This window comes from Camarhynchus parvulus, chromosome 7, assembly GCF_901933205.1.
Source record: "Camarhynchus parvulus chromosome 7, STF_HiC, whole genome shotgun sequence".
Classification (NCBI taxonomy): Eukaryota; Metazoa; Chordata; class Aves; order Passeriformes; family Thraupidae; genus Camarhynchus; species Camarhynchus parvulus.
The window spans coordinates 18,864,243-18,891,666 of NC_044577.1; the positions used below are offsets into that span (position 1 = coordinate 18,864,243).

General features: G+C 39.1%; 1 protein-coding gene across 1 annotated transcript in view; it reads left to right on the plus strand.

Moving 5' to 3' along the window:
• ABCB11 (ATP binding cassette subfamily B member 11) overlaps window positions 1–25,179 on the plus strand; it is a 36,829-nt gene extending 11,650 nt beyond the window's left edge. The window contains exons 11-29 of the mRNA XM_030952018.1: window positions 576–750; window positions 3,743–3,856; window positions 5,778–5,888; window positions 6,826–6,951; window positions 7,743–7,946; window positions 9,207–9,377; window positions 9,746–9,947; window positions 10,651–10,729; window positions 11,670–11,805; window positions 13,369–13,527; window positions 16,173–16,277; window positions 16,376–16,537; window positions 18,263–18,466; window positions 20,337–20,578; window positions 20,688–20,844; window positions 21,609–21,806; window positions 22,568–22,774; window positions 23,487–23,633; window positions 24,191–25,179. Coding sequence (XP_030807878.1) covers window positions 576–750; window positions 3,743–3,856; window positions 5,778–5,888; window positions 6,826–6,951; window positions 7,743–7,946; window positions 9,207–9,377; window positions 9,746–9,947; window positions 10,651–10,729; window positions 11,670–11,805; window positions 13,369–13,527; window positions 16,173–16,277; window positions 16,376–16,537; window positions 18,263–18,466; window positions 20,337–20,578; window positions 20,688–20,844; window positions 21,609–21,806; window positions 22,568–22,774; window positions 23,487–23,633; window positions 24,191–24,391 — 3,100 coding nt within the window. The 3' untranslated portion in view covers window positions 24,392–25,179. The remainder of the gene's footprint in view (window positions 1–575; window positions 751–3,742; window positions 3,857–5,777; window positions 5,889–6,825; window positions 6,952–7,742; window positions 7,947–9,206; window positions 9,378–9,745; window positions 9,948–10,650; window positions 10,730–11,669; window positions 11,806–13,368; window positions 13,528–16,172; window positions 16,278–16,375; window positions 16,538–18,262; window positions 18,467–20,336; window positions 20,579–20,687; window positions 20,845–21,608; window positions 21,807–22,567; window positions 22,775–23,486; window positions 23,634–24,190) is intronic.
• The last annotated feature ends 2,245 nt before the right edge of the window (window positions 25,180–27,424 follow it).

Consider the following 27,424-nt stretch of genomic DNA (forward strand, 5'->3'; position numbering starts at 1 on the left):
GTGAAATAAAGCATCAGTAATACTATCTTCAATCATGCTTACTTGTAGGAACATTCTGTCAATTTTTTCCCTAAATGCTGTCTGATGTATCGCTTTTGCAGCGTATCTGAAAACTTTGAGTAGCTTCAAGCTAAGTAGGAGAATTAGTTTCATCAGAACATGCTCATGATGAATGTCAATTCAATCATGACATCATTTTTCATCAGAAAAACATCAGGTTTTTCTTCTGCAAATTTCTCTTAAATTCTATGAAAACATAATATGGCTGTAGGATGTGCTCTGGAGTGTTGGGAGATTCTCAAATCCTGTGTTAATCTGCTAAAACTCCAAACCCCATGATAAGGTATCTGAAAAGGTGGCTTTTCTTGTGCTTGTTATACTAGAACATACAAGGATTTAATGATCTGGGAGCACTGCTGGTTTCAGCAGTGATCTCTCACTTCAGAGTGATTCTGTTTCAACCTTATGTGTGGACATTCTGCTGAGTCTTTAAAGGTGCCTCATATGATCTTTGTTCATTTTGAAATTTCTGTCAAATTTATTTAATTCCCTCTTATTTTTCTCTCTTTCGACAGATATGATAAGAACTTGGTGTTTGCTCAGCACTGGGGAATTCGAAAAGGAATGATAATGGGATTATTCAGTGGTTACATGTGGTGTATAATTTTTCTAAGTTATGCATTAGCCTTTTGGTATGGCTCTAAACTTGTCCTTGAGGAAGAAGAATATTCACCTGGCACTCTTCTGCAGGTACTCATTTTAGCTTGATGCAACTTTTCTGGACTGTTCTTAAAATAATAATTCTGGAACACATATCTGTTCTGGTATCTGGTGGCTCCATGGTAACAAACATTATTTATGTCTTTTAAAGATCATTACTCACTATATGTATGACACAAGTGGATAAGACTTAAAAAAAAAAATCTATCTTTATTTTAAATATTTTAAATATTACCTATGGTTATCAGAATAATGCCTTCATTTGACAGCCCACACAATTATCAGAGGCCTGAAACTAGCTTTTCTATTTTGTGGGTCAGCATGGGGCTTCTGGGATGTTGGCTTTTCTGAAGAATTTTATGATGAAAAGGGTTGTGGTAAAGAGACACCTAACCAAAGAAAGCCTTGTCACATCTAATTTCTCATGAACACTTTGTGTTCCTTTGAGAAACCATTTCCTGTTGTTTTGTTTTTACAAAGGCCATGTAAACATGTATGCAGATAAAAACACACCTGGCTGTGGCTCTTGCAGCATGTACAAAAACTGTGTTAACCTGCATGGCACTCATGCATTCACTTCTGCTCAGTAGGTGCTTCAGACACTTCTGGCCTCAATGCAACAAAGCCAACATCTACAGGTATTTTGGTTGGTTGCTTAAGCCAGGACTGCCCAAATGGCAGACTCCAGTCCAAACTCAGAACAACTTTTCCTGAACCTTAATAAGTTCTGGGTGTTCTGATGTTTGCTCCTTCTCTGCCTGTTGCACACCATCAGAGTTCCCAACCACCTGCTCCACAAAGTGCAAAGTTTCCTGCTAAATGGAACTTGGCAAATTACCCTGAGAATGTTGTAAACCTGAGTCATTCTGTTCGAGGAAGGAAACATTTGCACCTGCTCACAATACCCATAGTTGATATGAGGAAGTGCTGTGAAAAACAAAGTGAGCAATTTCTTAGCCTTGCTCAAGGTAACTATAGTCCAGTGCTTCCAAATGACAAATGGCAAACAGTGGGGAGCTACCCTGTAGCTGAAAAACTGTAGCTGCCAATGGAGAAAGTCTCCCTTATGCCTTTCCTCACAGCTTCCAGTCTTTTTCTTCTACTTCATATTTTCTACCATACACTCCTAGTTTGGCAGGGGGCAGTAGGGGGAATTTCTAGATACAAAACATTGAAATATGCTTTTCCTGTTCTCTCAAAAAGTCATACAGCCACCATGCTGCATTGAGATCTACTAAGTATTGCCTTCCCTTCTTCTTCTGCCAGGTGTACAGAACATGCTCCTTCATGTTCATGACAGACTCTGACAGGCTTAGAACCCCCTTGCTTAAAGACTCATTCCTGCAAGAAAATCAGTTTGTAGTAAAGTTGAGTGTAAATGTATGGCATGATCTCTACATCCCAGCAAAGACATTTGCAGTGCATTCAGTAGATTCCTCCACTTTAGCTACAGGGATATTCCCAGTAAACATCATTATGCTGCAAAGGAGAACTGAGTCCTATGTCCTGTTATTTCTTTCTCAACTGTAGTGTTTCCTTATACACTTTGCCCCATTTATCCTGAGTTCTGTTTGTGTTATATCCAAAAGCGTACCTCGGTCCTTGTTTGCTTCTTAGCAGAATTTGAAGGCCAATCTAGAGGAAACTGTTACATACCAGACATAGCATTCCATGTCCTTATGTGCAGGGTGAATGTTCAAACTAGCACCCACAATAAAGCAACAAAATGGAGCAAAGGCATTGTCCAACCCTTATAACCTGTTCTGCCAAAACACCTCTGTAATTGAAAAACTAAGGAGAAGTAAAACAGAGTAAATTCTAGGAAAAACCTGTCAAAAAGTGTCAAAAGCACACCCCATATGAGAAGAATAAGCTATACTTACAATACAATGCAGAAACAGACAATGAAATAATTTGCATCAATGTGGTACACAAGTGTTAAATAAGCCTCTGCCTTCTTTATGTTCACCACCTTGCAGTGTCCTGTTCTTTGAAGCCCCTGCCAGCATTTGCAGTCTTAGTTCCTGTCTATATTTAAGAACCTTCATAAAAACCATTCATAGAAATGAAGTATTGGCAGCTCTTAGGAAATTTCTAACAAACACTTCTGTGTTTTAGTTGATATGCTACAGCTTCACTTGCTTCTCATCACAAGGCCACACACCAGGGCTGAATTCTTGGACTCAAGGGTCCTCTGATATTCAGTATTCTATCCAGCTGCCTTTATTGTCTGTCAGTCTTCCCAGGAAGAGCAGATGCTGTTGCTCATTTTCTCTCATACTGTCCTAGGCTTTAGCAAAAAGGGGATCCTTGGGCTTTCAGAAGGGAATCATTAGTGAGTAACTCTTCATTTCGGTTCTTAGAAAAGGACTTACCCTGAGCCCACTGGGTATGTCTTACTGGTAGAAACTCTTCACCCAAAATGATAGAATATTTTCACATCAAAAAGTGGCTTATCCAGTGTTTGTAGCAACCCTTACAGTTAATTTCTCTGTGAGACAAAGAAAAAATATTCTCTATAGCTGGTACTTCCTTCAAAAGTAAGCTTTGTGAGTATTGGATCACACAGGAGCTGCAATATACAAAGATTGTAATACAGTGGTTTAAGCTTCTTTCTATTTTTGCTTACTGGTGAAATGCATCCCTGAAATAATCAAATTCCCACCAATGTCCTGTTCTAGATCTTGTTTCAAGGAAAAGGCACACAGTCAAACTGAGACGGCTTTAAAATACATCAGTGGCATCTCAGTAAATACCTAGATGCAAACTTTTTTAGGCAAAGACAAATATGAGTTGATTTACTTCAGCCTCAAGCAGATCTGTAAAAGACAGCAAAAATACCTTCTGAAATGCATTTATTTGCTTTCTTGTTGGCTAATAATGCTCATATAGTGGATCACTTCAGTTCAGCAGATGCATGAGAAGTCATAAAGCTACTGTAGTTGGGTTTGCCTGTCTAAGCTGTAAGCTATAGTAAAAATGTGATGTCATATTTTGTTAACTTCTTTTTCCATTTCTTCAGGTTTTCTTTGGTGTTTTAATAGGAGCATTGAATCTTGGCCAGGCATCTCCCTGTCTGGAAGCCTTTGCCACCGGTCGTGGGGCTGCAACAAACATTTTTGAGACAATAGATAAAGTAAGTAATGCATTTCTAAGCTGTGTTACTTTGTAGTGCAAAAATAATTAAATATGCCTGAAGTGGTACTAGTTTTATCTGCAGTGTAAATGAAGAAAAATGAGTCTCATTAAGGAAAAACTGACTGTGCAATAGAAAAGTCTAGTGGGATGCACATGGGCTCAAAGAACACATTGAACAGATTTCTTAAGTGGCCTGGTTGTGAGTTCTGAAGCTTTACCTCGGCTGCTGCTGTTCCTTGTTCCCATTTCTCCTTACAGGCAACTGCTTATCAGTGCTGGCCCAGGGAAGGTGTACTGGCAGGCAGTAATAGCCACTCTGCAACCGAACTCGCAGCAATCATCCCATAGCTCCCAGACTCCAGATGGCATCAAAAGCTGTGGCTCCATTGGCATTAGTGGTGAAGGTGGCCTCTGTCACCTGTCCCAGAGCTACCCTGAGCAAAAATGGGACCAAATGAGCACAGGCACTGCTCATGCAGCTGTCATAAATGTTAATCACAATATTATCTAAACAGATACTTGAAATAATTGTATGAGAGACCCTGAGATGCCACTGAAATGTATTGATTCCTTTCTTGAGGATACCTTTCTATAGCTTTATAAATTTATTGGTTGGAGATAGACTGTTGATTTCTTAAAGTATGTATTATCTCTGTTCACTGACAAGCTTTATTGTGCTGAAAGCTGTTTAAACACATGAAAATGCTGCTTGTCTTCTACAGAGCACATAAGGCTATGGTAATGCTAACAGTTTTCAGTAACCCTTCAAACTTCTGTAACAATGATAAAACATATACACTTCATAAGATAAAGCTCTAAAATGAACTGAAAATATAGATGGATTATGGATGTATTTTTCTGAGAAAAAAATTAAAATCATAAAGAGTTGCAACAGTAAGGATTAATCACAATATTCAGAATAAGGCTGAGTCACATAACTTTAGGGTTAAAAAAGCAAACCAACGTCACATTTCATCTATCTAGAGAAATGGTGACAAAATTAGATCCATCTGCTTGCCACATTTGTAGATTTGTGATTAGACAGTACAAGCACAGCTCTGCCCTGGCAATAAAACTAGTCATGTTGAGGTTCCCATTTGCAGGATCAGTGAAACTTCATCATAGATTAGTATCAGAATTTAAGTAAGTTATAGTCCTAAAGAACCCATCTTGCAGCTGTTCTTAACATCTTAGAACATACACATTTCTCATTTCAACTTTCCTTTCAATCTGTTAGGCTATATTAAAAAGGCATGCACATTTCAGTTATCAAATGTTCATTGCTATAGTTTTAATTTTCTGTTTGTATTCCATGCTTCAGAAATCTATCCTTAGAAAATTTCTTTGTGATTCCTCAAATTTCTCTTAATTCTCTGCTCATGTCTAGCAATCCACAATACCCAACACCTGGCCAAAAGTATGTGAGACCTGAAGCACTTCTTAGGGAAACTACAGTAGTTCAGCTCTTAGGACTGGGTGCACAAGGATGGATGTTTTAATTGCCAAGTGGCAAGGCCTGAAGATTTTCAGCAATGAACTGGTTGTTCGGTGTTGTGAGAGGATGTTTTTGAGTGAGGTAGTACCATTTTATCCCTGAGGAGCTGGCTAAATTAGCTTAGTCAAAATGCCTCTGTCAGTCAGCTCAGTTCCAGCAAAACCTGTCTGAGTGCTTGGCTGTGGTATTTGCAGTAAGCCTACAATGAGAAGAGGGTGCATCCTTCTTGTCTGTGCTACCCACCAGTGCCAACTCCCCCATCACTCTGGCCCTCAATTCCATGTCCCTTCCCTGCTATCCCTGGCGCAAAGCCTGCAGCTGGCTCCATGCAGCCAAGTGCTGCTCAAACAGAAGTGCCATGGCTTTGTATGGTATGGTATTTATCTACTGCAGCAAATAAATAACCCAATAAATTTCATCCTAGAAACCCACCATTGACTGCATGTCAGAAGATGGCTACAAGCTGGATAAAGTACGAGGGGAAATTGAATTTCACAATGTAACATTCAATTATCCATCCAGACCAGACATAAAGGTAATTATTCATCATCCATGCTGTGAACACAATTATTGTAAACAAGACAAATATCCTGGTTGTGCCAGCAATTTCTAGATTTTCCGTAGAGATTGTTTTCCAGAAGCCCAGACTCTTTGCTTAAAAGTAGACTGAATAATTCTTCCATTGAAGTGTTCTTCTGCTTACTGTTTGGCTTATTTTACCATTCTGACATATCCACTGTCACATCTGCATATTCCTTGCTGTTGAACATACACTCCCAGTAATTTTGGGTAAATTCACCTGCTTATAGCTTCTCTTGCAATCAGTGATGACCTTGTATCAATGTGTACGAGATAGAACATAAAGTAATAAACTGAATGGTGCAAGGAGATTTTAGAAAACTCTTCCATTACCCTGGGGATGCACCATCTGACCCATTAAAAGGCTAGGAAAGGGACAGGAGTGTAGGCTGTATATCCCACTCTTCCTCTATTCCTGTGTTTGAATTGACAAATTCTCCTTGGAAAAGCATGTTATTGGACAAGCATATTAGCGCTATTACTTCTAAAGATGGAAGCACATGCTGTATCAGATTTTTCTACAAAATTTCATGGTTACATTCTTAATATTTATGCTGTAACATACATTCACAATACACACACAATGTTCTTTAAAGGGAATATAATTAATTAACTTCTCTAGTGTATTAACTTGACTAGTTCTTAATGATAAACAACAGGAACAATGAAAGGTCAAAATCTGCCTGCCTGTTGTAGAAATCAGTGCTCTGCATCTACAAAGTCTTCAAGCTGTGTAAAAATATGTGGCTTGCTTTATCCCCCTTATTCATAATACTTTTCCGAATTTTGTAAAATTGCTTTGAATCTTTAAGATACAGAATATACTCACTTGGTTGTATGACTGTGGGGAATTAAAATAGATAAATTCTGTTTCTTTTTTTTTTCCTATCCAGATTTTGGATAACCTTAATATGGTGATTAAAGCAGGAGAGACAACAGCTTTTGTTGGAGCTAGTGGAGCTGGGAAAAGTACAACAATACAGCTCATCCAGCGTTTCTATGACCCCACTGATGGCATGGTGAGTGTCCCAGCCTAGAATGTGTTTCTCTGGCTTCAGAAACTGAAGGAATGGCATGGTTTCTTCTCCAAGGTGGGAAGCAATACTACAAATTTCCTTTTCATTTCTTTCTTCTTCTTTTTTTTCCCAATTATTTTTTAAATGAGTGAAATATCTTCCTACACATCTCTTTTATACAACTGCGCTTACTAGTCTTATAAAAACAATTATGTGAAAGAGTAAATTGTATAGGAGAAAATAAAAATTCAGTGCTAAATCTGTGTAAAAACTATACCTATAGAAATGATAATTCAGGAGTGACAAATGTTTCCTGGAAAACACAGTATTGAACATTTAAACATTAACCCATAATATCACTTAACTATATGCAATTACCACTTAGTAATGGCTTGGCTAAGAATATGAATTATAGCTATTCAAAATCTCATTCCATTTATGAGTTCCTATATCAAATAGGAACAGATAAGCACATACATGTTGAGCTGTATTTGAACATATAAAAAACAAAGAAACAAATTACTGTAAATAACAATCATCACTTTCATGATTACTTTTCACCTGGTTTTATTTCTGGTGCCAAGCAGAAATGGGAAATGAAATCAAAGAGCACAGCTCTGAGAGCCAATATTCCTACTACCGCTATGCCACCTTCTTTATCTGATTTTTATGCTGGTCATGGAAACACAACATCACAGGCCCTTCACTTCTGCTGTGTCTTTTTTTGTCTCTGAAGTGGAGGGCATAACGTCCCTGATTTTTTCCCTGATTTTGTGTCTATGTTCTAACTGTAGATTACCCTGGATGGCCATGACATCCGTTCCCTGAATATCCAGTGGCTGCGCTCACAGATCGGCGTAGTTGAGCAGGAGCCAGTGCTCTTTGCCACCACGATTGCAGAGAACATTCGCTACGGCCGGGACGAGGCTACCATGGAGGACATCATCCAAGCAGCCAAACAGGCCAATGCTTACAATTTCATCATGGACTTACCACAGGTATGCTCTGTCTTGGAAAGTGTTTGGGAGAATTTGGTAAGAAAAAAGAATCTTTTTGTCCTTTTGTCCCTCCTAGCCTGCAGCAATTTGTGCTCAAGTGGAAGGACAGAAGATGAATTCAGATAGAGCCAACAGCCTTTCCTTTGACTACAGTTATTTAGGTCTTATGCCATGTATGCCATGAAGTTATGAAAGCCAACATCCCTCCCCCCCCACCCCGCCCCAAAATACAGCCCCAAAAAGAATTAGTTCCTCAGGAATAATTTACATAACATTCAATATTATGGGAATAATCATAGCATGGTTTAAAATTTTGTATTTTTCATGTTTTGGAGATCTGTTTCTGTTCAGGCCAAAAGCAATGTAGAGCTCAGCCTCTCACTAGCCAGCGCTTGTTACTTCACCTGTCTGTACTGATGCTCACAACCTCACCTCCTTGTATGAGCTCTGTAAGCCAGCTGGATGTTCCTTCTTCTCCAGTTTCTTCCCTAATGATGACAGGGCTTCAATCATTCCTCCTAACAAAGCCCAAATTGGGTAGTATCGAGCTCTCTACTTTTCTAGAATGTTATTTTGCCAAGTAGCTTCTGAAATGACATGTTACAACAGTGAATGTATTGACATGATTCAAGTACCATTAACTAATATTAGTACATTGTCTTTATCCTCCATCTATGCATTTTGCGGCTTCCAGGAAACTATTTACTGAATGGCTGTTCAAAGGCCCCTATTTACTTCATGGAAATGGAGGAATAAAAAAGATTTAGCTCTAAGTGAATATAATGATCCTGTCTCTCAATATGTCAGACTTTGTGTGTTTATTTAATTCTCTACCTGAACCCAATGCTGCCAGAGTATGGTATCCATGAATCACAGACACAGTGTTCATGAGTCACAGGTCATCAGCAGACAAGGCCAGGAAAAGTTTGCTTGTCAGTCATTTAATGGAGAGTGGGTGGGCGATTCCTCTCCATTTCAGCTTTTGCTGATATAGCTGTTTCAAGCTGAACCAGGACATCTCACCTTTTTAACCAGTGCATACTTTTGGCATGGGGTTGAAAACCTGATTCAGGCAAAATGATCTTGTACATTATGAAGAAAGTTATTTCACCTGTTCCTCTTTGAATCTGCTGCACTAACAATGTTTTTGTTTCAATTCTACTCCAAGGACAAATCTGAGATATTTTACCACCACCTTCATCAGGATCTTAACAGGCTTTTTTCTTGTCTCTTTAGTTTTAACTTTTTTTCTTCACACAGAAATTTGACACTCATGTTGGAGAGGGTGGAAGCCAGATGAGTGGAGGTCAAAAACAGAGGATAGCTATTGCTCGAGCTTTGGTGCGAAACCCCAAAATCCTGCTCCTGGATATGGCTACGTCAGCACTGGATAATGAAAGTGAAGCAATTGTCCAAGAAGCACTTCATAAGGTTTGCTATAGTATAGCAAAAATCAGACTCGAAAGGGCAGAAATTGTTTATAATGCACTCTGCAGAGAGTGCTCCTGAATTGTAACAAATCAGTCAGAATCATTTCTTAATAACTGTTTTATAAGTACCAGTAGAACCGTAGTATTATGGACTGAGAATAGTTTCTACTTACATTGGGACATCAACAGAAACCTATAGCTCCCTTTGCCCAGAAAGAGATGCTTCTCTGCGGGCTGTGGATGGAGCTAAAGTCAAAGTGGGCTGAACCCACTAGAAGGACTCCAGTTTGACGAGCCTTTAGGTGCAGAGCTCATTGGCAGCATTTCAGGCTGCTGTGCTGCGAGTGGCGCTGTTGTTGTCTCCCCCAGGCTCGGCTCGGCCGCACGGCGATCTCCATCGCTCACCGCCTGTCCGCCATCAAAGCCGCCGACGTCATCGTCGGCTTTGAGCACGGCAGGGCTGTAGAGAGAGGAACTCACGAGGAACTCTTGCAGAGGAAAGGGGTTTATTTCATGTTGGCGACCTTACAAAGCAAAGGAGACACAGCACCTAACAGAGAAGAAACACAAAGTAAGCATTTTGTTTTCTTTTATAAAATCCCACAGAGTGCAGATGTTCAATTTTTTTTCCTTTTACAAGGGCTAGTAGCTGTTTGTTTGGTTTTTTTTCCCTCTCTTCTGCTTTTATGGCTGATTTTTATCATTCATAGAATTAAGACACTGATAGCCCTGGCTGCATAGGCACTGAAAGACCTTCCTCATATAAGTCTGCCCTGAAACATTAGTTCTGACCTGAAATACCCATCATTTTATAACTCCACTGAGTGCCAAAAGTCCTGTTCTGCTGCATTTGGAATTCAGGCACATTACAGACTATGCTGAAATCATCCTATTTCTTTTGTTAGAGGCAGATTTGAATTAAAGCTTCTGGAAATTAAGGTTCAATAGAATGATCTGTTGTATTTTTGTGAAGCATGCATTGGATATTATTATCTTGAAATAAGAGAGCAATTGCAGAGTTAAAGTAGGTAAAAATGCTTTAGCCGTCACATCCGAAGTGGGCTAATATTCAGTTAACTTCATTATGTCAAATACAAATATAAAACTTGGGAAACATGTAGGTTGAGTAGCAAGGTTATATTACACCCCTTTCCTTCTACAAAGTATTCCATTTATAACTTGGAGGCCATGCACTTTTTTGCAGAACCACAGTGTTTTTAAGTTGTATTCAATTTTGGCACTAACTTCAGAGCTCTATATACCGTATTTTGCAGCAGCAGAGAATAATGTGGTTGAGCCAAATCTTGAGAATGTTCAGTCATTCAGCAGGGGAAGCTATCAGGCCAGTTTGCGGTGAGTCTTAAAAATGGTTGTAAATCTCAATGTTTCCAGACTGCTCTCAATGTTTCTACTTCATCCCACTATTCCAAAATCCTAATAAATAACTTTTCTATGTGCTGTGTAAAAGAGTGTTGAAGGGCTGCAACCATTTTACTGAGATAGAGTTCTCTTGTAAAGAAATAGCTTGAGTAATAATGTTACTGATTGAAATCCATGGATAAATAGCAATGCTCTTAATTTTGGTCCTTTCTGTCCATAGTACCTTGTCTCCAATTTTGATCCACTTTGTTAATGTTCTGGGTTTGATATTACTAACATACAGCCTTAGTTGTAATATCTAATGCACTTTCTGTCCAGCTGTTTTAAAAATTACTTGCTGTGCAATTACTTGAGAAATCAATGCAATCCACAAGCACATTTTTATTATGACTTCTACTTGATGAAAGTTAAAGCATTTTGCAACCAGACTTTCTTGTAGCTAGACACTTACTTCTTCCAGGCAAGCCTATGTCAGGCATGTGCAAATGAATACATCTCCTACATTGCAGAGTTATGTTTGGAGAGAGGGGTGCTTTGTTTCAGCTTCCTGTTTTGCTGGACTGAATTACTGGTAGTGGTAAGAGTGATTTGACTTGGTGTCTTAATAACTTGTGCAAATGTAGTAGGACACACCCCAGTTTTACTTAACAAATACACAGTACATGGTCCATCTAAGACAATGTCTGAGTGGTGTGAGTGGAATATGATTTTGAAAAGTATTTGTCCCAGTTGGTGAGATATTTTCTTCCTGAGAAGTTGAGAGAACATATTCAAGAAAGAAAAAGTCTGTGGGATTCCTATTAATTGCTTCAGTGCATTCTGATTTAATTGACATGAAAACTGTACCTGCTTTGCAAGCCATTATTGTTTTTACTAAGCTGTAAAGAGCAGGCCATTTCTGTTCTCTTTGCAGAGCTTCACTCCGGCAGCGCTCAAGATCCCAGCTCTCTAACGTGGTCCCTGACCCTCCACTGTCTATTGGAGGAGACCATGCAGAGTCTACCTATCTTGCCCCTTCTTACGGAGAAGATGATGGAAAGGCAAAAAAGGTCAGGTCCAATAGTTTGTTATGAAATTTTCAACTGAATAGGTTATATTACTCATTAATGATCACCTGTACCTATGTGATTGTATCTTAAGAGTTCTTGGCAGGTACATCTTGGCTTCATCCTTTTCTCTCCTTAAACAAAACCACAGCTTCAATTCTTACCTCTGTGTAAACCCTAGGCTGCATTTTGATGGCTGTTTTGATTATTGGTCCATATAAAATTTCAAGCAGAGAATTTTGCTATTTGCTCTCTACCTGTTGGTAAATTGATACATGTTGTAGATTTAGTTGAAAAACATACATTCCTAAAAGCTGAATTAAAGGACAAAAAGCAAAATGCTCAGTCAGTGAAATGTAATTAATGGGCCCTCAGTAATACAAATTGCACTGCTTCTTGTTCACTAAAAAATAAATTCACTTTCATCTAAAAATCATCTGGAGACTTGAGGAGAGATACCCTCACTGCAACCTAACCCAAAATCCTTTCACTTCACTATCCTTATGCACTAAACTGGCATAGAAAATAAAGGCCAGCATGCCTTAAAATTACACAGAATGTGTAGAAATTTGCACAGTGGGTTTCCAAAGTGCCTCTGAAGCTCCCTGCATCAATTTGCATGGCCACAGTTGTTCAGTACAGAGAGCAGCAGATAGAAGTTACCCTTCTTGCTATTGCCAAGGCTATTCTGTGGATAAATAGTGGCCTTGAGTGCTATCACTCTGACACCAGCTCAGAAAAAAGAGAAAATACAAGATGTTTCCACCCACTCCTCCCTGCATATTTCCAAAAGATAGGTCTTCACAGTGTCTTTTTTGTCTGGCTGTTTCTAGTCATATGAATTGAGGGAGATGAGTAGGGCTGAGCACAGAAAGTGTTACAAAAATTCTGTACAAATCAAACTGAAGGATAAGTTATAATTTGATGATGAATATTCTGCCCTTTCTGGGCATAATTATAGGAATTCAGTATATAGTCTGAGGATGTTTCACAGAAAGGAGGCATAATTACCATGTAAAAAGCCTGAATCCAGCTATCACTCTGAAATCTCTCTTGTTTTAATGATATCACATACCTGTTAATTTGATGCAGTCTGATCAGTGTGGTCACTCACAATACTTTAAAATAGTATTTAAGAGATTGAATGAGTGACAGAAAAAGCTGCTTGTGAGGAGGGAATTTAAGTTTTGGCACTGGGTATTTCATCACACCTTGTCTAGACACAGCTGAAAGGGAATAGCCTGAGTTTCAGTGGCAGAAAATCCCAAACTGGTTGTAAATAACCTCTGCAGCTGGAACAATTAGAGCTGCAAAAGATCTGAATCTCTCTCTTTTTCCCCAGGCATGATAAAGTTTGTTGTTTATTTAAGTGTTTTTTAAACTTGACTTATTAGGTCCACAAAAGAGGTCCAGACAGCAGCTGTCTCTGCTGCTCCTGTCCAAAGCTAGAGCAGCTGTTTGGTCCACTAGTTTAACAAACTAGGCTAACTATTTTATCTCACTGTCAAAGGGAGAGAATCACTGATGGAATGCATTCACTTCAGAAATCCAACCTGTTTTTTTTAGGAATCTGTTGTGGAGGAAGATGCCAAGCCTGTACCATTTACCAGAATTTTGAAATACAACGCCTCTGAATGGCCATACCTGGTGCTTGGATCTCTGGCAGCAGCTGTGAATGGAGCCGTCAATCCTCTCTATGCTTTGTTATTCAGTCAGATTCTTGGGGTATGTTATGGGAACATTTTAAAGTGTGTTTTAGCTCTGAAACAGAGGAGAGTGAATATATGATGCACAACTTGACATGTGTTGGCAAATCTTTAGATCTCATAATGAAAATGGGGTTAACCTTCTTGTCTATAGACAATTATTCAGTAGATATTTATATCACTGTCATCAAAATATCATTAGAGCTCTTTGACGGGGCAAGCTTATCAGCATTTGTCATGTGTTCTTCATTATCTCTTTTGTTCATTTTCCAGGAACTGTTGGGAATAGGTTTCTATACTTGCATACAGTTTATTTTAGATGAGACAAAAAGTACTTCACATGCAGGTACAGTGGAGAGAGACACATGCAAAGGTCATTCTCTGCAGAATTTTATTATACAGACTTGGAAAGCCTTTGAGAAAGCTTTGGATCATATCTAAAAAGTACTTCACTTTTTTGTTTACATATTTCAGGCACATTTTTGCTGCCTGCTCCCTGCAGAATGCCTAGGGAGAGGTAGGTAATTGTACCTGGGTCCAGAGTCACCAGCAACAAGTAGGCCTGCATCAATAGGTTTGGAAGCAGGAAGTAGGAATACGCTTTAAACTTTAACATCCACTAAAAAATACAACATTATCAAAATCCACTACCACCACCTTTCTTGAAACATGTCAAGTTCAATGAGTGGTTTTTTCTTCAAAAACTTGTGGTGATAGACAAAAGGATGCATCCCCTTTTGTGTAAAAACTTTCTGGGGAAATGCTTGCCTAGTTGGTGGGGATTTGGAGGCTGCCTGAAGATATTCAGTGCTGCTCTGACTGGTGCCTAGGAAAGTGTCCTGAATTTTCAAGAATTAGGCTAGAGAAATCCCATCTGTTCAAGCTGTATCTTATTAAGTAAACAACACATTCACTGGGAACAAAATAGGAATGCCACAGGGTTTTTGTGGTTTTGCTACCCATCTGATGCGCTTCTCACTCACTTGCGTAGGTACACGTGAGTGCAAAAATATATGCCCTGAAAGGTAGACAGATGTTGCAGGTCAAAACCATTACAGGCAGGAAAAAGCAAATGAATGAATGAATGACCCAGCATTTGAGCTCCTGATAGAAAAGGATTCTAAGAGTAGTGCCAACAATCTATCAAAAAAAAAAAAAGATTGACCTTTTGTTGTTTGGTTTTTTGGAAGTATTGTTTTGGCTTAGACATTTCTCACTGGGAGAACTTCTCATTGGGAAGTTGCTTAGAACTTTGAATCACATTTACTTGCAGTTTTGCATTTAAGATTCCATGAGCAGGAGAAAAAAGGATGTTCCAGGCCCTGTTGATCCACTTAATATCTCTGCCCAATATCCTTGGCCTGTAGGCATAGGTGTGCCACCTCCAAACACTTTTTGAGTGTCCAGACCTCTTGTCAAGGACTGTGGCTTTCACTAGACAGCAGGTGAGACACTGCTATACACATTCCACATTGAATCTTACCTTTGATTCCTTTGGAGAGGAGTCTTCTAGACCTTGGGAGGTCTGGGGCTAATGATGCTAAATACCTTCATTGCCAAGGATGAATTCCTACTTTTAAAGGCCTCGGTCTATCAAAGGAGAGAGGCTGCAAAAAAAAGCAAGCCATAATGAATATGAGGGATAATATCTGTGATATCCAATATCTGTGTTTTATTATTGTGTTTTATTATGCATAAATCTAAAATATTTCTGCCTAGTGCCAAAGCAGTCAGGCAGATGGAATATACATCTGCTTTCAGATATGCCCAAATATCTGCAATGTTGTTGTGTCAGACATGTGGGCTTGTACTCTGGGAGAAATATGCTGGGGAAGTGAGGGAAAAATCCCCACAGCTATGAAGTGAAAGGATAAATTTAGCTAAGTCTGCCCTGAAAGTTTTCAGAAATAAGTCCCAAAAAGTCAATGAAGAACTAGATAATACTGTGTATGTACCTTTTGAACAATGTTTTCGGTAGTTGCTTTTACTTATGCTTTGGTTCTTCCTGTGGAATTGTCTCAGAATATGGATCCTTTCCAGTGAAACTCAACTGAAAGGTGTGCTCTTACTCCTATTGGGCATGGAGTCCATGGCTCCAGATGAAAGACAGTACACACTAAAACTGCTGAGACTTATATGATCTGAAAATGGACACCTCAGCAACAAATCTTTCTTTTTAATAAACCTGCTGCTATTGTCCATGCTGCATGCTGCCATGATCAGTGGTTTTTTTTAATAAAGAGCACAGATTAAAAACATAAGTAACCATGTTAGGATAGCTGCAGAATGGGATAGTTTGATTTTACAGGACAGATTTTACTGTTGTTTTGTTGCTGTGCTGTTTATTACATTGCTATTTTCTTGTTATCATTATTTACAGTGGGGGGTGAGTGGTTAATTATATCCAGGGATAGGCCATAAATAGGAGTAGTGAGTGCAGACACCAAGCATACTGAACTCATTGGTTAACAGGAGTAAAACCCATTATGTTTTAATCCAGGCTCACCTTAGGAAAAATAAAGAATCAGACCTTTGCAGGGGGTGAGGGAGAGCTCTGTGTTCTGGCTTTGGTTGCAGGATGGGTTTCTGCGCTTGGCAATTGGGAATCAAGTACATATGTCACAGACAGCAAAACTGACATTTCTATTTATTTTTTTTTCAAAGACCTTCTCCATTCTTGATGAAGAAAACCAAAAAAACCAGATCAATGGTGTCTGTGTGCTCTTTGTCTTAGTCGGAGTTCTCTCATTTTTCACACAGTTTCTGCAGGTAATAGTCCAATTTAGCAATACATATTTTTGGTTTTGCACCCTTTCTCGGTGGGTGTCTCTCTCTGCACAGTCTGTTTGTATTCTCATGTACCCCAGGGATACACCTTTGCCAAGTCTGGTGAGCTGCTTACAAGACGGTTAAGGAAAATCGGTTTCCAGGCCATGCTCGGGCAAGACATTGGTTGGTTTGATGACCGGAAGAACAGCCCCGGTGCTTTAACTACCAGGCTTGCAACAGATGCCTCACAGGTCCAAGGGGTAAGACCTGGCACCTTATGAATTGTTTTACTATAGACACTGACTGAAGGCCTGTTTTGGCATGTTGTCACAGAAATTGGCTACCATGCAACCAGCCAGATCAGTGTAGATCAATTCTTAGTAAGCCAATTCAGCTATTTCTATTAATAGACTGCCACCGTGGAACCAATACTAGTACATGGTATGCCCTGAAAGTACAAAAAAGAACACAAAAATCAATAAAATAGCAACCAACAATGGAATGGGAAGGAACACCCAGTGCAGAAGTTTGATTTTGTTTTTTTTTTTTTTCTGGAGATGAATTAGCTTTTTGTCACAATGTTAAAGTGTTTATTTTAAAAACATGTCAAAATAGTATATTAATCATTAATAATCATGTTTTCCAGTTTTCAGCATGGTATTGTGCATGTTGTGGCAATTTTGATCTAAACTGACAACCCACTTGAAAAACCAATCTGCAGTAGTGGCTGGTGCTCCAGCTGGGAATCCTGCAGCCAGTTTCAGTGTCTGGGAAAGTGACACACCAGCTGCATGCATTGTGTTCCTTAGTGGCTGAGGGTTAAATCATGCTGAGCTATATATGTCCCCTATCTGAACTGATCCTTAGGTAGAAGTGAGTCAGATGCCATTTTGCTGGGCTGCAGTGCAAGCAATTTTCTACAAACAAGGAAGGAGATGTACAGATTTCTTTTGTTGCAAAAATTGTCATGTTTCAGCTTGACTGAAGATTGTAATTTTAAAAAGATTGTAGTTTTAAAAAACTTCTAGTGGGGGTTTTAGAGAAGAGGTTTCCAAAAGCCCTGTCAGCAGCAATTTCTACAGAATCAGGGAAACCTGCTGCAAACCTCACAGGGTATCTTTTAATTGAAATAAATAAACTTGTAAAACTCTGACTAAACACTTAATGTCCTAAGGGACATCTTTGTTTGAAGCACAACAGTGAGGCGCAGCCATCCAACCCACAGCTTGCAGGGGGTGAGGGAGACCAGAGTTACCTGTGCATTTTGTGCTGCCAAGTTTGTACTCTGCAAATGAGTTTGACTGAAAATCATCAAGGATATCAAATGCAGATTTTTATTCTAATACATAGCGATATAGTTCCTATTTAGGGTGCTGTTTACTGCTATGAAAGAAAATTAATTTTGAGTAAATAAGTCTATTAGAAAGAATAGCATTGTTGAAGTACATAAGGAGCAGACAAATGTATTCAATAAAGATGATGTCAAAGCTGTATTTAACTTTTTTCCTTAATAAAGGGATAGGAAGAAATACAACTTTGTTTCATCCCTTTTCAGTGAAGTTGCTTACTATTTTAGCACTGCTGAGGCTTTGTTGTTAATAGCTAAGCTATAAAATGGTCCTGCTGATTGTTTATATTTACATGGATAAATGTAGAAGCTAAACAATGTATTCAGATTAGTTATTCTCCAGGAAACCGAGGCAACAGATTTCAATAATTACATTATCTTTCTCACAAACAGTAGAACCAATCTTCTGAATTCTCAATGGAGAATTTGGTGGATCAAAGGAATATTGGACATTTGCAGTCCTGCTCTTGATCCAAATAACTGGAAACAGTATATCCAGACTGGCTAAATTCCAGTGCAGTCTAACTGTTAATGTCTTATGTTATTTTAATTTACAGTTTTCTAAAGTTTTATAGGAAGATTTGTTTAATTTGTTTCTGAAGTACAAATCAATGATGTCTGTTTCTTTTCTTCAAAGGCAACTGGATCTCAGATAGGGATGATTGTCAATTCCTTTACTAACATCGGGGTGGCCATGATCATTGCCTTCTACTTCAGCTGGAAACTGAGTTTGGTAATAATGTGCTTCCTGCCATTTTTGGCTTTATCTGGAGCTGTGCAGGCTAAAATGCTGACAGGATTTGCCTCGCAGGACAAGAAAGCACTGGAAGCTACTGGACGGGTAATGCTGTTTAAAGACTAATTTATATTTGCAGTCACAGGTAGATGAAAAATCAGTCTTTAGGGACCATCAGAAATTCAAATGTCATGAAACTGGCAATGGTTTATGAATAAGTTGCAGTATTTCAGCTTGTTAAACCACTGAAACAGCATTGGGAACTCCCTAACTGCAAAAGCACTTGCTGCAGGGAATGTGACTGACCTTGCAAAAGTTCTTGGACTGAAGTGGTAGACACAGATCTCTCAGCAGTCTGGTTCACCTTTGTTGGGTTTTATTTAAAGTCCCATTTGCTGTTGACCAGTGATTAAGCTGTCCTCAGAAAGCAGAGATAGCTGTTCACCTAGAAATGCTTGCACCTGAGAATTTGGCACCGAACCACAAATCAGTCCGTGGATTTTAGAGAGGATAGTTGTTCCTTTGGTGGGTCGTAGCAGCTTAAGAATTAAGCTCTTAGCCCTTCCCATCTTAAGAATTAGAACCTGACCAATTGCCCACACCCAGAATAATTAATTATTTACAAAAGTCTTAAATCAAAATACTTCTTGACAAGGAGAGAAACTTCACTAATCAGTCAAGGCAACAGCTCTTACTCAATAGAACAACCCAGAAGCTATGATGAAGTCATATTTTAAGCAATGCTTCAGCAGTTTTGGTGATGATTGATTGTTTCTGGTGTTATTTTCTAATTTATTTGCCAGCACTGCATCCAAATGCAAAAAACACTGATTTTTGGGTGCAAAACCAAAGCAATTGCTCAATGAGCCATGCTAAACATGGAAAAAGTCTGCACAATCCAATTCACAATACTTATTATCTGCTCCTTCACATTGAATGATCGTGCAAGACTTTGACTCTCAATTTTGGCCAAAAAAAAAAAAACAACCTAAAACTGGATTTCTGATTGTCTACATTCAGATCTTTTCCTACATGCTGAAAACATTCATAAGCTATAATACCACATTTGCCTCCCAAAGGAATGTGTTACATTATGAATCTACTATCAAAGTCCAAGCAAATGACAGCATTTTAATAAAATTTCTTAGTAAAATTACTTGAGATTAAAAGGGTGAAATTAGGACCAAACAAGCCATCAATTTACTTCTGTAGGTGAAATTGTGGTAATCTTTTGTTGGGATATAAACCCAAATTCTGACTGGCAATAAATTATAATATGAAGCCTACAACTAATACAAGTTCCACACAAGTTTCTGTGGTGATTATCTCATAATTTCCTGTGTTGCATTTTCATATGTGCATAGGCAAGCATTTGCTTACTCTTTGCCAATGTACAAGGTAAAAATTTTGAAAATTTTGTCACTGAAGATTCATATGTTCCATCTCATCAGTCTTTTGGACATCAGTGGGAGGGAGGGTGAGCAGGTGAGGAAACAGTAAATTCAAGTGAATTCAATTTATGAAATGGAAGTTGGGGATGCTATTCCTTTTAACTCTTTCTTTGACTATTGCTAAAAGTAACAGAAAACAATTGAAATAAACATATTTAATTAATAAATCCATGCGACCAAAGAAGTTCCTAAAACAGTTTTTCCTTTTGTGGGTGTCACATTTATTCACATTATGTGAAATAAGTCACAAGTGAGAGCACATGCCTGATTCCCTAAAAGTACTTACAGTAACAGCTCCAGTGGAGCAGGCAGAGCATTGCTCTTGAGGAAATCAATAGGAAATTGCTTGTAGGAAAAGTTCTCTTTAGGCTGTATGATGTTTGGGCCAGTCTGTATCATGTCTGAATGAATTTACATATTGCATCAGTGTCCTGAGTTCATGAAAGAATCATGCACTTGTGAGACCAGACTCTACATTTCCAAGTAAAAATTAGGAGCTTTTACCCATTTTTTCCCTCTTCCAGATTGCCAGTGAAGCTCTCTCTAACATCAGAACAGTAGCTGGGATAGGAAAAGAGAAAATGTTTATTGAGAATTTTGAGAAGCACCTGGATATGCCCTACAAAGCTGCAATCAAAAAAGCACACGTGTATGGAATCTGCTTTGGCTTTGCCCAGAGCATTGTGTTCATTGCCAACTCCGTCTCTTACCGCTACGGGGGATTTCTCGTTGCTGCTGAAGGGCTCCATTACAGCTTTGTGTTCAGGTGAGAGCCTGCTCAGAGCCACAAACAGGTCTCTGAAAGTTCTGGACTCGGTGTGGTGTTCAGTTTCCTGATGGCTTCCCAAGAATGACCGTTTCCCCCTTCCCCACAGGGTGATCTCTGCAATTGTCACCAGTGGAACTGCGTTGGGAAGAGCTTCTTCCTACACCCCAAACTATGCCAAAGCCAAAACATCTGCTGCACGCTTTTTTCAACTGGTTGATCGGCTTCCTAAAATCAGTGTTTACAGTGAAAAAGGGGAAAAATGGGTAAGAGTGGAGATGTGTAATTTGTGATGTCAGTCAGCTCACTACAGGCATGGATTTTGCACTAGTGGTTTAGGAGTCAATGAGGATCAATGCTTTACAAGGTTATGCTGATTGTAAAAGTTTTGTTTGTCTTTGCTGTTTTGGAAGCAAGCTCTGTCCTAGACATAAAGAGTAGTATAAAGTCAGCCATTAGGAATTTGTCAGTGTAAAACTACTGTAAATTGGAATAGAACTGATTTGTATGACTTACAGAACAGCAAGCTCTTATTTCTTGCTTTACAGTTCATGGCAAACCTTACTATTGCTGATTATGATGGAGTTTTTTCCATTCATATCAAAGTGGTGGCGGGTGTTCATAAGGAGGCAAAGAATTGTTGAGTCAGACAAAATGAGAATGCTCAGTTTCTGGTGAATTGGAAAGTCAGACCCAGAAAATTGAAATGATTTATTTTATACACAGTGTCTATATTAAAATGAAAAATGTGCCCATTGGCAAGGCAATGCCATTTCCAGTTTATGCCTCTGACCAGTGCCATGCAGGGAAGCAGAAGCAGAGAAACAGTGTTATCATTAATAGCTTCACCTCTAGGACAGCTACTCCAGTATGGTTTTTTCCCTTTTCCTGAGATAATTTCATAAGTACAAATGTCAAATTTTAAGCGAAAGATGCAAGAATGGATCTGAGGAAGAGTTGTCTTGTACTTTACAATTCAGGGTTGAGGTCAAGCTCACTGTAACATCTTTCTCATTTTTCTTTTCACCAGGATGATTTCAAGGGAAGCATTGAATTTCTTAACTGTAAATTCACATACCCTTCTCGGCCTGATATTCAGGTCCTGAAAGGACTCTCTATATCTGTTAAACCTGGACAGACTTTGGCATTTGTTGGAAGTAGTGGCTGTGGTAAGAGCACCAGTGTCCAACTTCTGGAACGTTTCTATGACCCTGAGAAAGGAAGTCTGGTAAGCAAAGAAAATGTGGTTTTTGTCCTCTGGTTTTCAGCAGTGCTCCAAGGGCCTTCTGCCTGTGTCCTACTGTGCAGCCTAGCAGTGGTTGCTCATACATGTGCAGTTTGAGGCTACCTCTTCTTCTCAAAAGGACAGATGTGGACTATTTGGACAGTTCCCAAGTATTATCTCAGACATATTCAGACAAGATAAGAGAACTACCTGCCTCAGGTGCACTCTCATGCATTAGGTAGGCCATAGGCATTTGCCTTCTGTATAAAACATACAAATATATGCTGTGAATTGTGAGAGCACAAGCAAAATCAAGTCTGAATGGAGCAACAAAGAGCCTGGAACTTGCCTAGATTTAACTTCCAGTTATTCAATTACTGATATCTTAGAAAGCTTTTTTATGTTCTCCTAATGTAAATATTTACCTATCTAGATTGATTGATCTTTCTCTGGAAAAAAATCTGTGAGGTGATCACTATGTCAGGAGGACAATAAAGCATATGCCTAACTTCCAGCAATTAAATAGTTCACTAGGACTTCTGTTGAGCAAATGGTCTAGTGTATTTTGTGGTATGGATCAAAGCCATACCACAAAATACACATCATGCACAAAGGAGTCAGAGACAAGCAATTCAACCACTTTAAATCAGTTCTGTTTGTGTTTTAATGATATGTTTAAATAATTTATTTTGCTATAAACTATTTGGGTGTTGCAAGCTGTTGTTTTGTAATGATGTTTCAAGTTTTCTTCCATTTCCTCATAGTTAATAGATGGACATGACTCTAAGAACGTAAATGTGCAGTTTCTTAGATCAAAAATTGGAATAGTGTCACAGGAGCCTGTGCTATTTGACTGCAGCATTGCTGATAATATCAAATATGGCAGTAACACAAAAGAAGCAACGATGGAAAAAGTCATAGAAGCAGCCCAGAAGGCTCAACTGCATGATTTTGTCATGTCTCTGCCTAACGTAAGTACCTGCGAGGCCTTGGCTGCTCAGTGTTCATTGCAGGAGTTGCTCTGAAGCCAGCTGAAGTTGCTACATGCATGCACTTTTAATGTCCTTTTACAGCTGTGATAGTAGGAGCAAGAGGGTGCTGTGACCATTTGTTGTGTTCCTTTGACTCGGTGTGAGTTATTACTGAATTCTTACACAGTAGGCACATACATAAATCCTGTTCCCAGGTGTGGGAGATTTGCCTTGTGAGTAGGACATGATGCTTAGACAAAAATATTTGAAGCCGGCTGCTTATGTACGCTTGAGAAGTACTTAAATGCACTGAAAGAATATAAATATAAAAAGAACATATAGGGAATTGATACAATTTAGGCACCCAAACCAAGCACTTTTCTAGAAAGCCTTTAAATCACTTTCAGCCTCTTCTCCCAGATACAGGGCAGGGAGAATTCTTTTGGCCTCAGACAAATCAGCCAACATTTTGCTATCACATTTTCCTTCCAGGCTCATCTTTGTGCTGCCTGGGCCTCAGGGCCATGCGCAAAGAACAGCTTGGAAACCTCACCCCAAACATGTTTGCTGCCGTACATTGTTTCTGCATTCCCAGGTTCTGGAAGTGATCAGCAGTGGTCGACTTTCTTGCCTCTCTCCTGCTCTTCCTTTAGCTGTCTACTGGTGCATAAAATTACACCTGAATAAAATAATCCCTTTGTATATTTTTCAGAAATATGAAACTAATGTTGGAGCTCAGGGATCCCAGTTGTCTCGTGGGCAAAAGCAACGCATTGCCATAGCAAGGGCCATCATACGAGACCCTAAAATTTTATTACTGGATGAAGCAACATCTGCCTTAGACACAGAAAGTGAAAAGGTAAATGTGCAGTGATAAGATCAATAAGGAAAAGTTAATGGCCTACAACATACATAGTTGATCCATACCACCTTTTCTGTTCCATAGATATGCTAACATACTCCGCTGCATGATTGCACATGATTCCACATTGTGAATTCAGCAGTTTCACCTTTAATGATCTTTCTGAGAAGTGCCTGCACTTCAGGTACAGCTGTAAGAAAAAGCAGCCAGACCCAAGTGCTCTTAAACTTCTAAAAAGAGAGGCAGCACTTCTTCAGAAATGTCTGAATTGCCTGTATTTCAAAGCATTCAGTTGACATTTAGCATGGCAGCAGAGTAAAGACCTTCTTTTATTTCTACCTCTATGTTTAGCTGTCTCTTGTTTGTACTGCTGGTAAACAGAATTCATGACCCAGCTAAGCACATCAATATCAGAACCTCTGATTTAGTTCCACTGTCCTTTTTACAAGTGTTGCACAATATGGTTAATTAATCTGAAACAACTGGGTTCCTCCAGCTCTGAGCCCTGCTGTATTTGCACATTTTTATTCTGACACTTTGTCTGTTGCCTTTAGACTGTGCAGGCAGCACTGGATAAAGCCAGAGAAGGGCGCACCTGCATCGTCATTGCCCACCGCTTGTCCACCATCCAGAACGCTGACATCATTGCTGTGATGTCCCAAGGACTTGTCATTGAAAGGGGCACTCATGATGAACTGATGGCCATGGAAGGAGCCTACTGGAAACTTGTTACTACTGGAGCCCCAATTAGCTGAATTACTGTGATTCTAAATTAGAAAGATTTCTGTAAGCAAATACTTTGTGGTAGGTATGTGTATGTTGGTGCTCCATTGTGCTACAGAGGGAGTGCTCTACAATACAGTGAGATCTGTGGAACCCGAATGTATGTAGCTGTCTGCATCAAGCACACTTGGCCAGCACATGCAAGGCACTAAGCACAGGCTGATGCATTTAGGAAGTATCTTAGCCCACTGATAAGGGAAAAAACCCTGAAACTGGGAAAGATCTTTCCTGGTGATCTGGGGAGTTGCCACTACCTGCAGTCAGACTGCACAGTCCTGTGATGCCTCACCTAGCAATCAAGGAAGACTCTGGCATTCAGGAAACTGCCCTTTCTCTAGGTAAGCTGAATGAGTGAAAACAACCCTTCAAATAATGCTGTACATCTGAAGGGACTCAATCTGTGCTAATGTCTGCGGACGATTTCAGCAGAGGCCTTTCCTGTGCATGCAGAAGCCCCACCCTTTCACCCACAGCACCACACACATCAGCTGTGGGGGAGGCTGGGCTTCCCTTGCATGCATCTGCAGCACTGACACAGCTGTGTCCCTTCAACAAACCACTCAGAACTTACAAAGAAGGCAGCTCCACAAAAGTAAGGAAAGCAACCAAGGTAAGGAACAGAAGCTGGTGAGGATCATTTCCTAGCCCACCACTCTCCAGCTAAGACTCATCATTGTAATCAGCTGTCAAAAAGATTTTTGAATAGGAATAAATGCCTTGGTTAAATTAATGTAAAATTCTATGGTTAATAATGAGTTATTTAAACCACTTCTACTGAAATGGTGATGGATATGTTCTTTTTTTCAGAAGGTAATACAATCACAAGTGGAGGTGGGAAAAATAGGCATAATTAGTTCTTTGTATTAAATACAGTTGATAAACAGAGCAACAATATATTCATAAATTACAAAGGTCGGGAAGGAGCTTCTTTTGGTAGAAACTTGTATCTGTCACAGTTTATTGCAGCACCTACCACAAGTTTCACTGAAATATGTTATTGGTTATTGTCTGCAGCAGAACAGGACTGCTTCCTTTAGTGACTAGGATCTTGGAGAAAAGCAGATAGAAAGAAAGTATAGATAACAATTTCAATATTTAAATCTTGATTTTTAACAACAGAGTATTAACTGGAGGTCATTCTCCATGTCCTAAAATCTTCATCTGGGCTGGGTAGGGGGTGGGCAGGCAAGTTTCCACTCAATTTATAAGAAGTCACACCACTTCTTATAAAATACTGCAACAGTAGCAGTAGGTAAATAGAACTGTAAGGGTAAAAAGGTTATTAGTATACATCCCTTAATTCCAGGCAGCAAAACACAATTTCAACTTTTATGTAACTCCATTAACAGAATCACTGCCACATACCCTATTGAAATCACACAGCCAGCACTGAAATGGCAATTTCTCTATGGAAGTCTGTATTTAAAACCTTAACTGAAAAGTAAAAGAAAAAGCTGCATTATTTGCTTTAATCTTTTTAGCCTTTTTACATTTCAGAGCAATATGTAGTTTGATGGCTCAGGAAACTATTGACAGAGTGACTATAAATAACCTGCAGACATATGTATATGGTATTTAATTAATATTATTATTTAAGGACACAGAAAAAGAATAACTCTTCATTAAAAATGACAATGACTATGTCAACTTATTTAATAATTCTTTTTCCTAAAGGGCAATATTGTTGTGACCCAAATTAAACCAATAAATTGTATTTTTTTACTGGCTCTTGTGCTCTAGCATTTCTTCTCTTACCCTTCAGCTAAGCACGAGTATCTGGCAGCAGCCGGCAAGTATCATGTCTGTGACAAGGGTTTGCTGTTCAGGATGGAGCTGCAGAGAAAGCCAACTCCTGCCTGCACAGGAGCCTGCTGTGTCCCTGCAGGAGCACAGGGCCAGGGCCCAAGCTGGGTGATTGTGTTGCTGCTCTTCAGTGTAATGTTATCCTCTTTCCAGGCAGCTGGGAAACAAAGAGCTAAATTTTGGGAAGGGTGCTGCTCCAACAGATTCTTTGTCAGTGTTGGGAAACAGAGACTCTCACGTGATTAGAAGCCTAGAAATGTGATCCCTACCCATAACTCCCAGCTTCAAATTGCCACCAAATGCAAAGCTACTGTGAGAACCTTGGACAGCTATGCATGAAGAATCTGCTGCTGCTGGCTAGGAGGAGCCAGGAACAGAACAACAACTCAATGAACCTGCTACTGCTCTGTGATGCCTCTGTGGGTCCTCTCACATGGTAGGGAATAACAAAGCACACAGCAACTTGAACACAGCTGAAATCTTTGTCACAGCTGTCTTTGTTCTTCATTGTTTGTGTCTAGTCCCATGAACTTAGTGATTTTGGTTAAGGAGTCACAATTATAGAAAAGAGTGGTTTCAGGTCAGCTGCTGTGGGAAGAAGTTCAGAGAACCATTAGAGAAGATATCAGGAGATACATGAAGCAGAATACTCCTCAGACTTAAAAGCAGATTAATTTTCTTAAGTCATGGTAGTCTTACTAGGCTTTTAATTAAGGATGCCTGTTTCAGATTTGCTTCTGTAATTTGTATCTTGTTCATTCCCAAAGGCCAACACCAAACTATTTACCTTGTTTACCCAATTAAATAAGATTCTTTCAATTACCTCCTACCTAATTGGAAGTCTAGAAACAATATCAGGTTTACATCTTCTAAGTCTTATTGCTTTCAGATCATATATATGCAGCCCTCATTACTCATACCAGGCATACTAAGACTATATATATATATATATATATATATGTAGACAGACAGAGAGTTTTATGGGATGGTATCAGCAAAATACTACTTAAAGATTGTGCACTGAAAGGGAATGTACAACAATAGATGCCAAATAATGAATAAAATGGAAAGTACCTCTTTAGAAAATCCATTTTATATAGCAAACATATATTCAACATACTAGTTACTTGTGTGCTTAGTTAAACAAAGAATAGAAACTTGAAATGACAGTCTGCAACCATATTTTCATGATTTACACAACT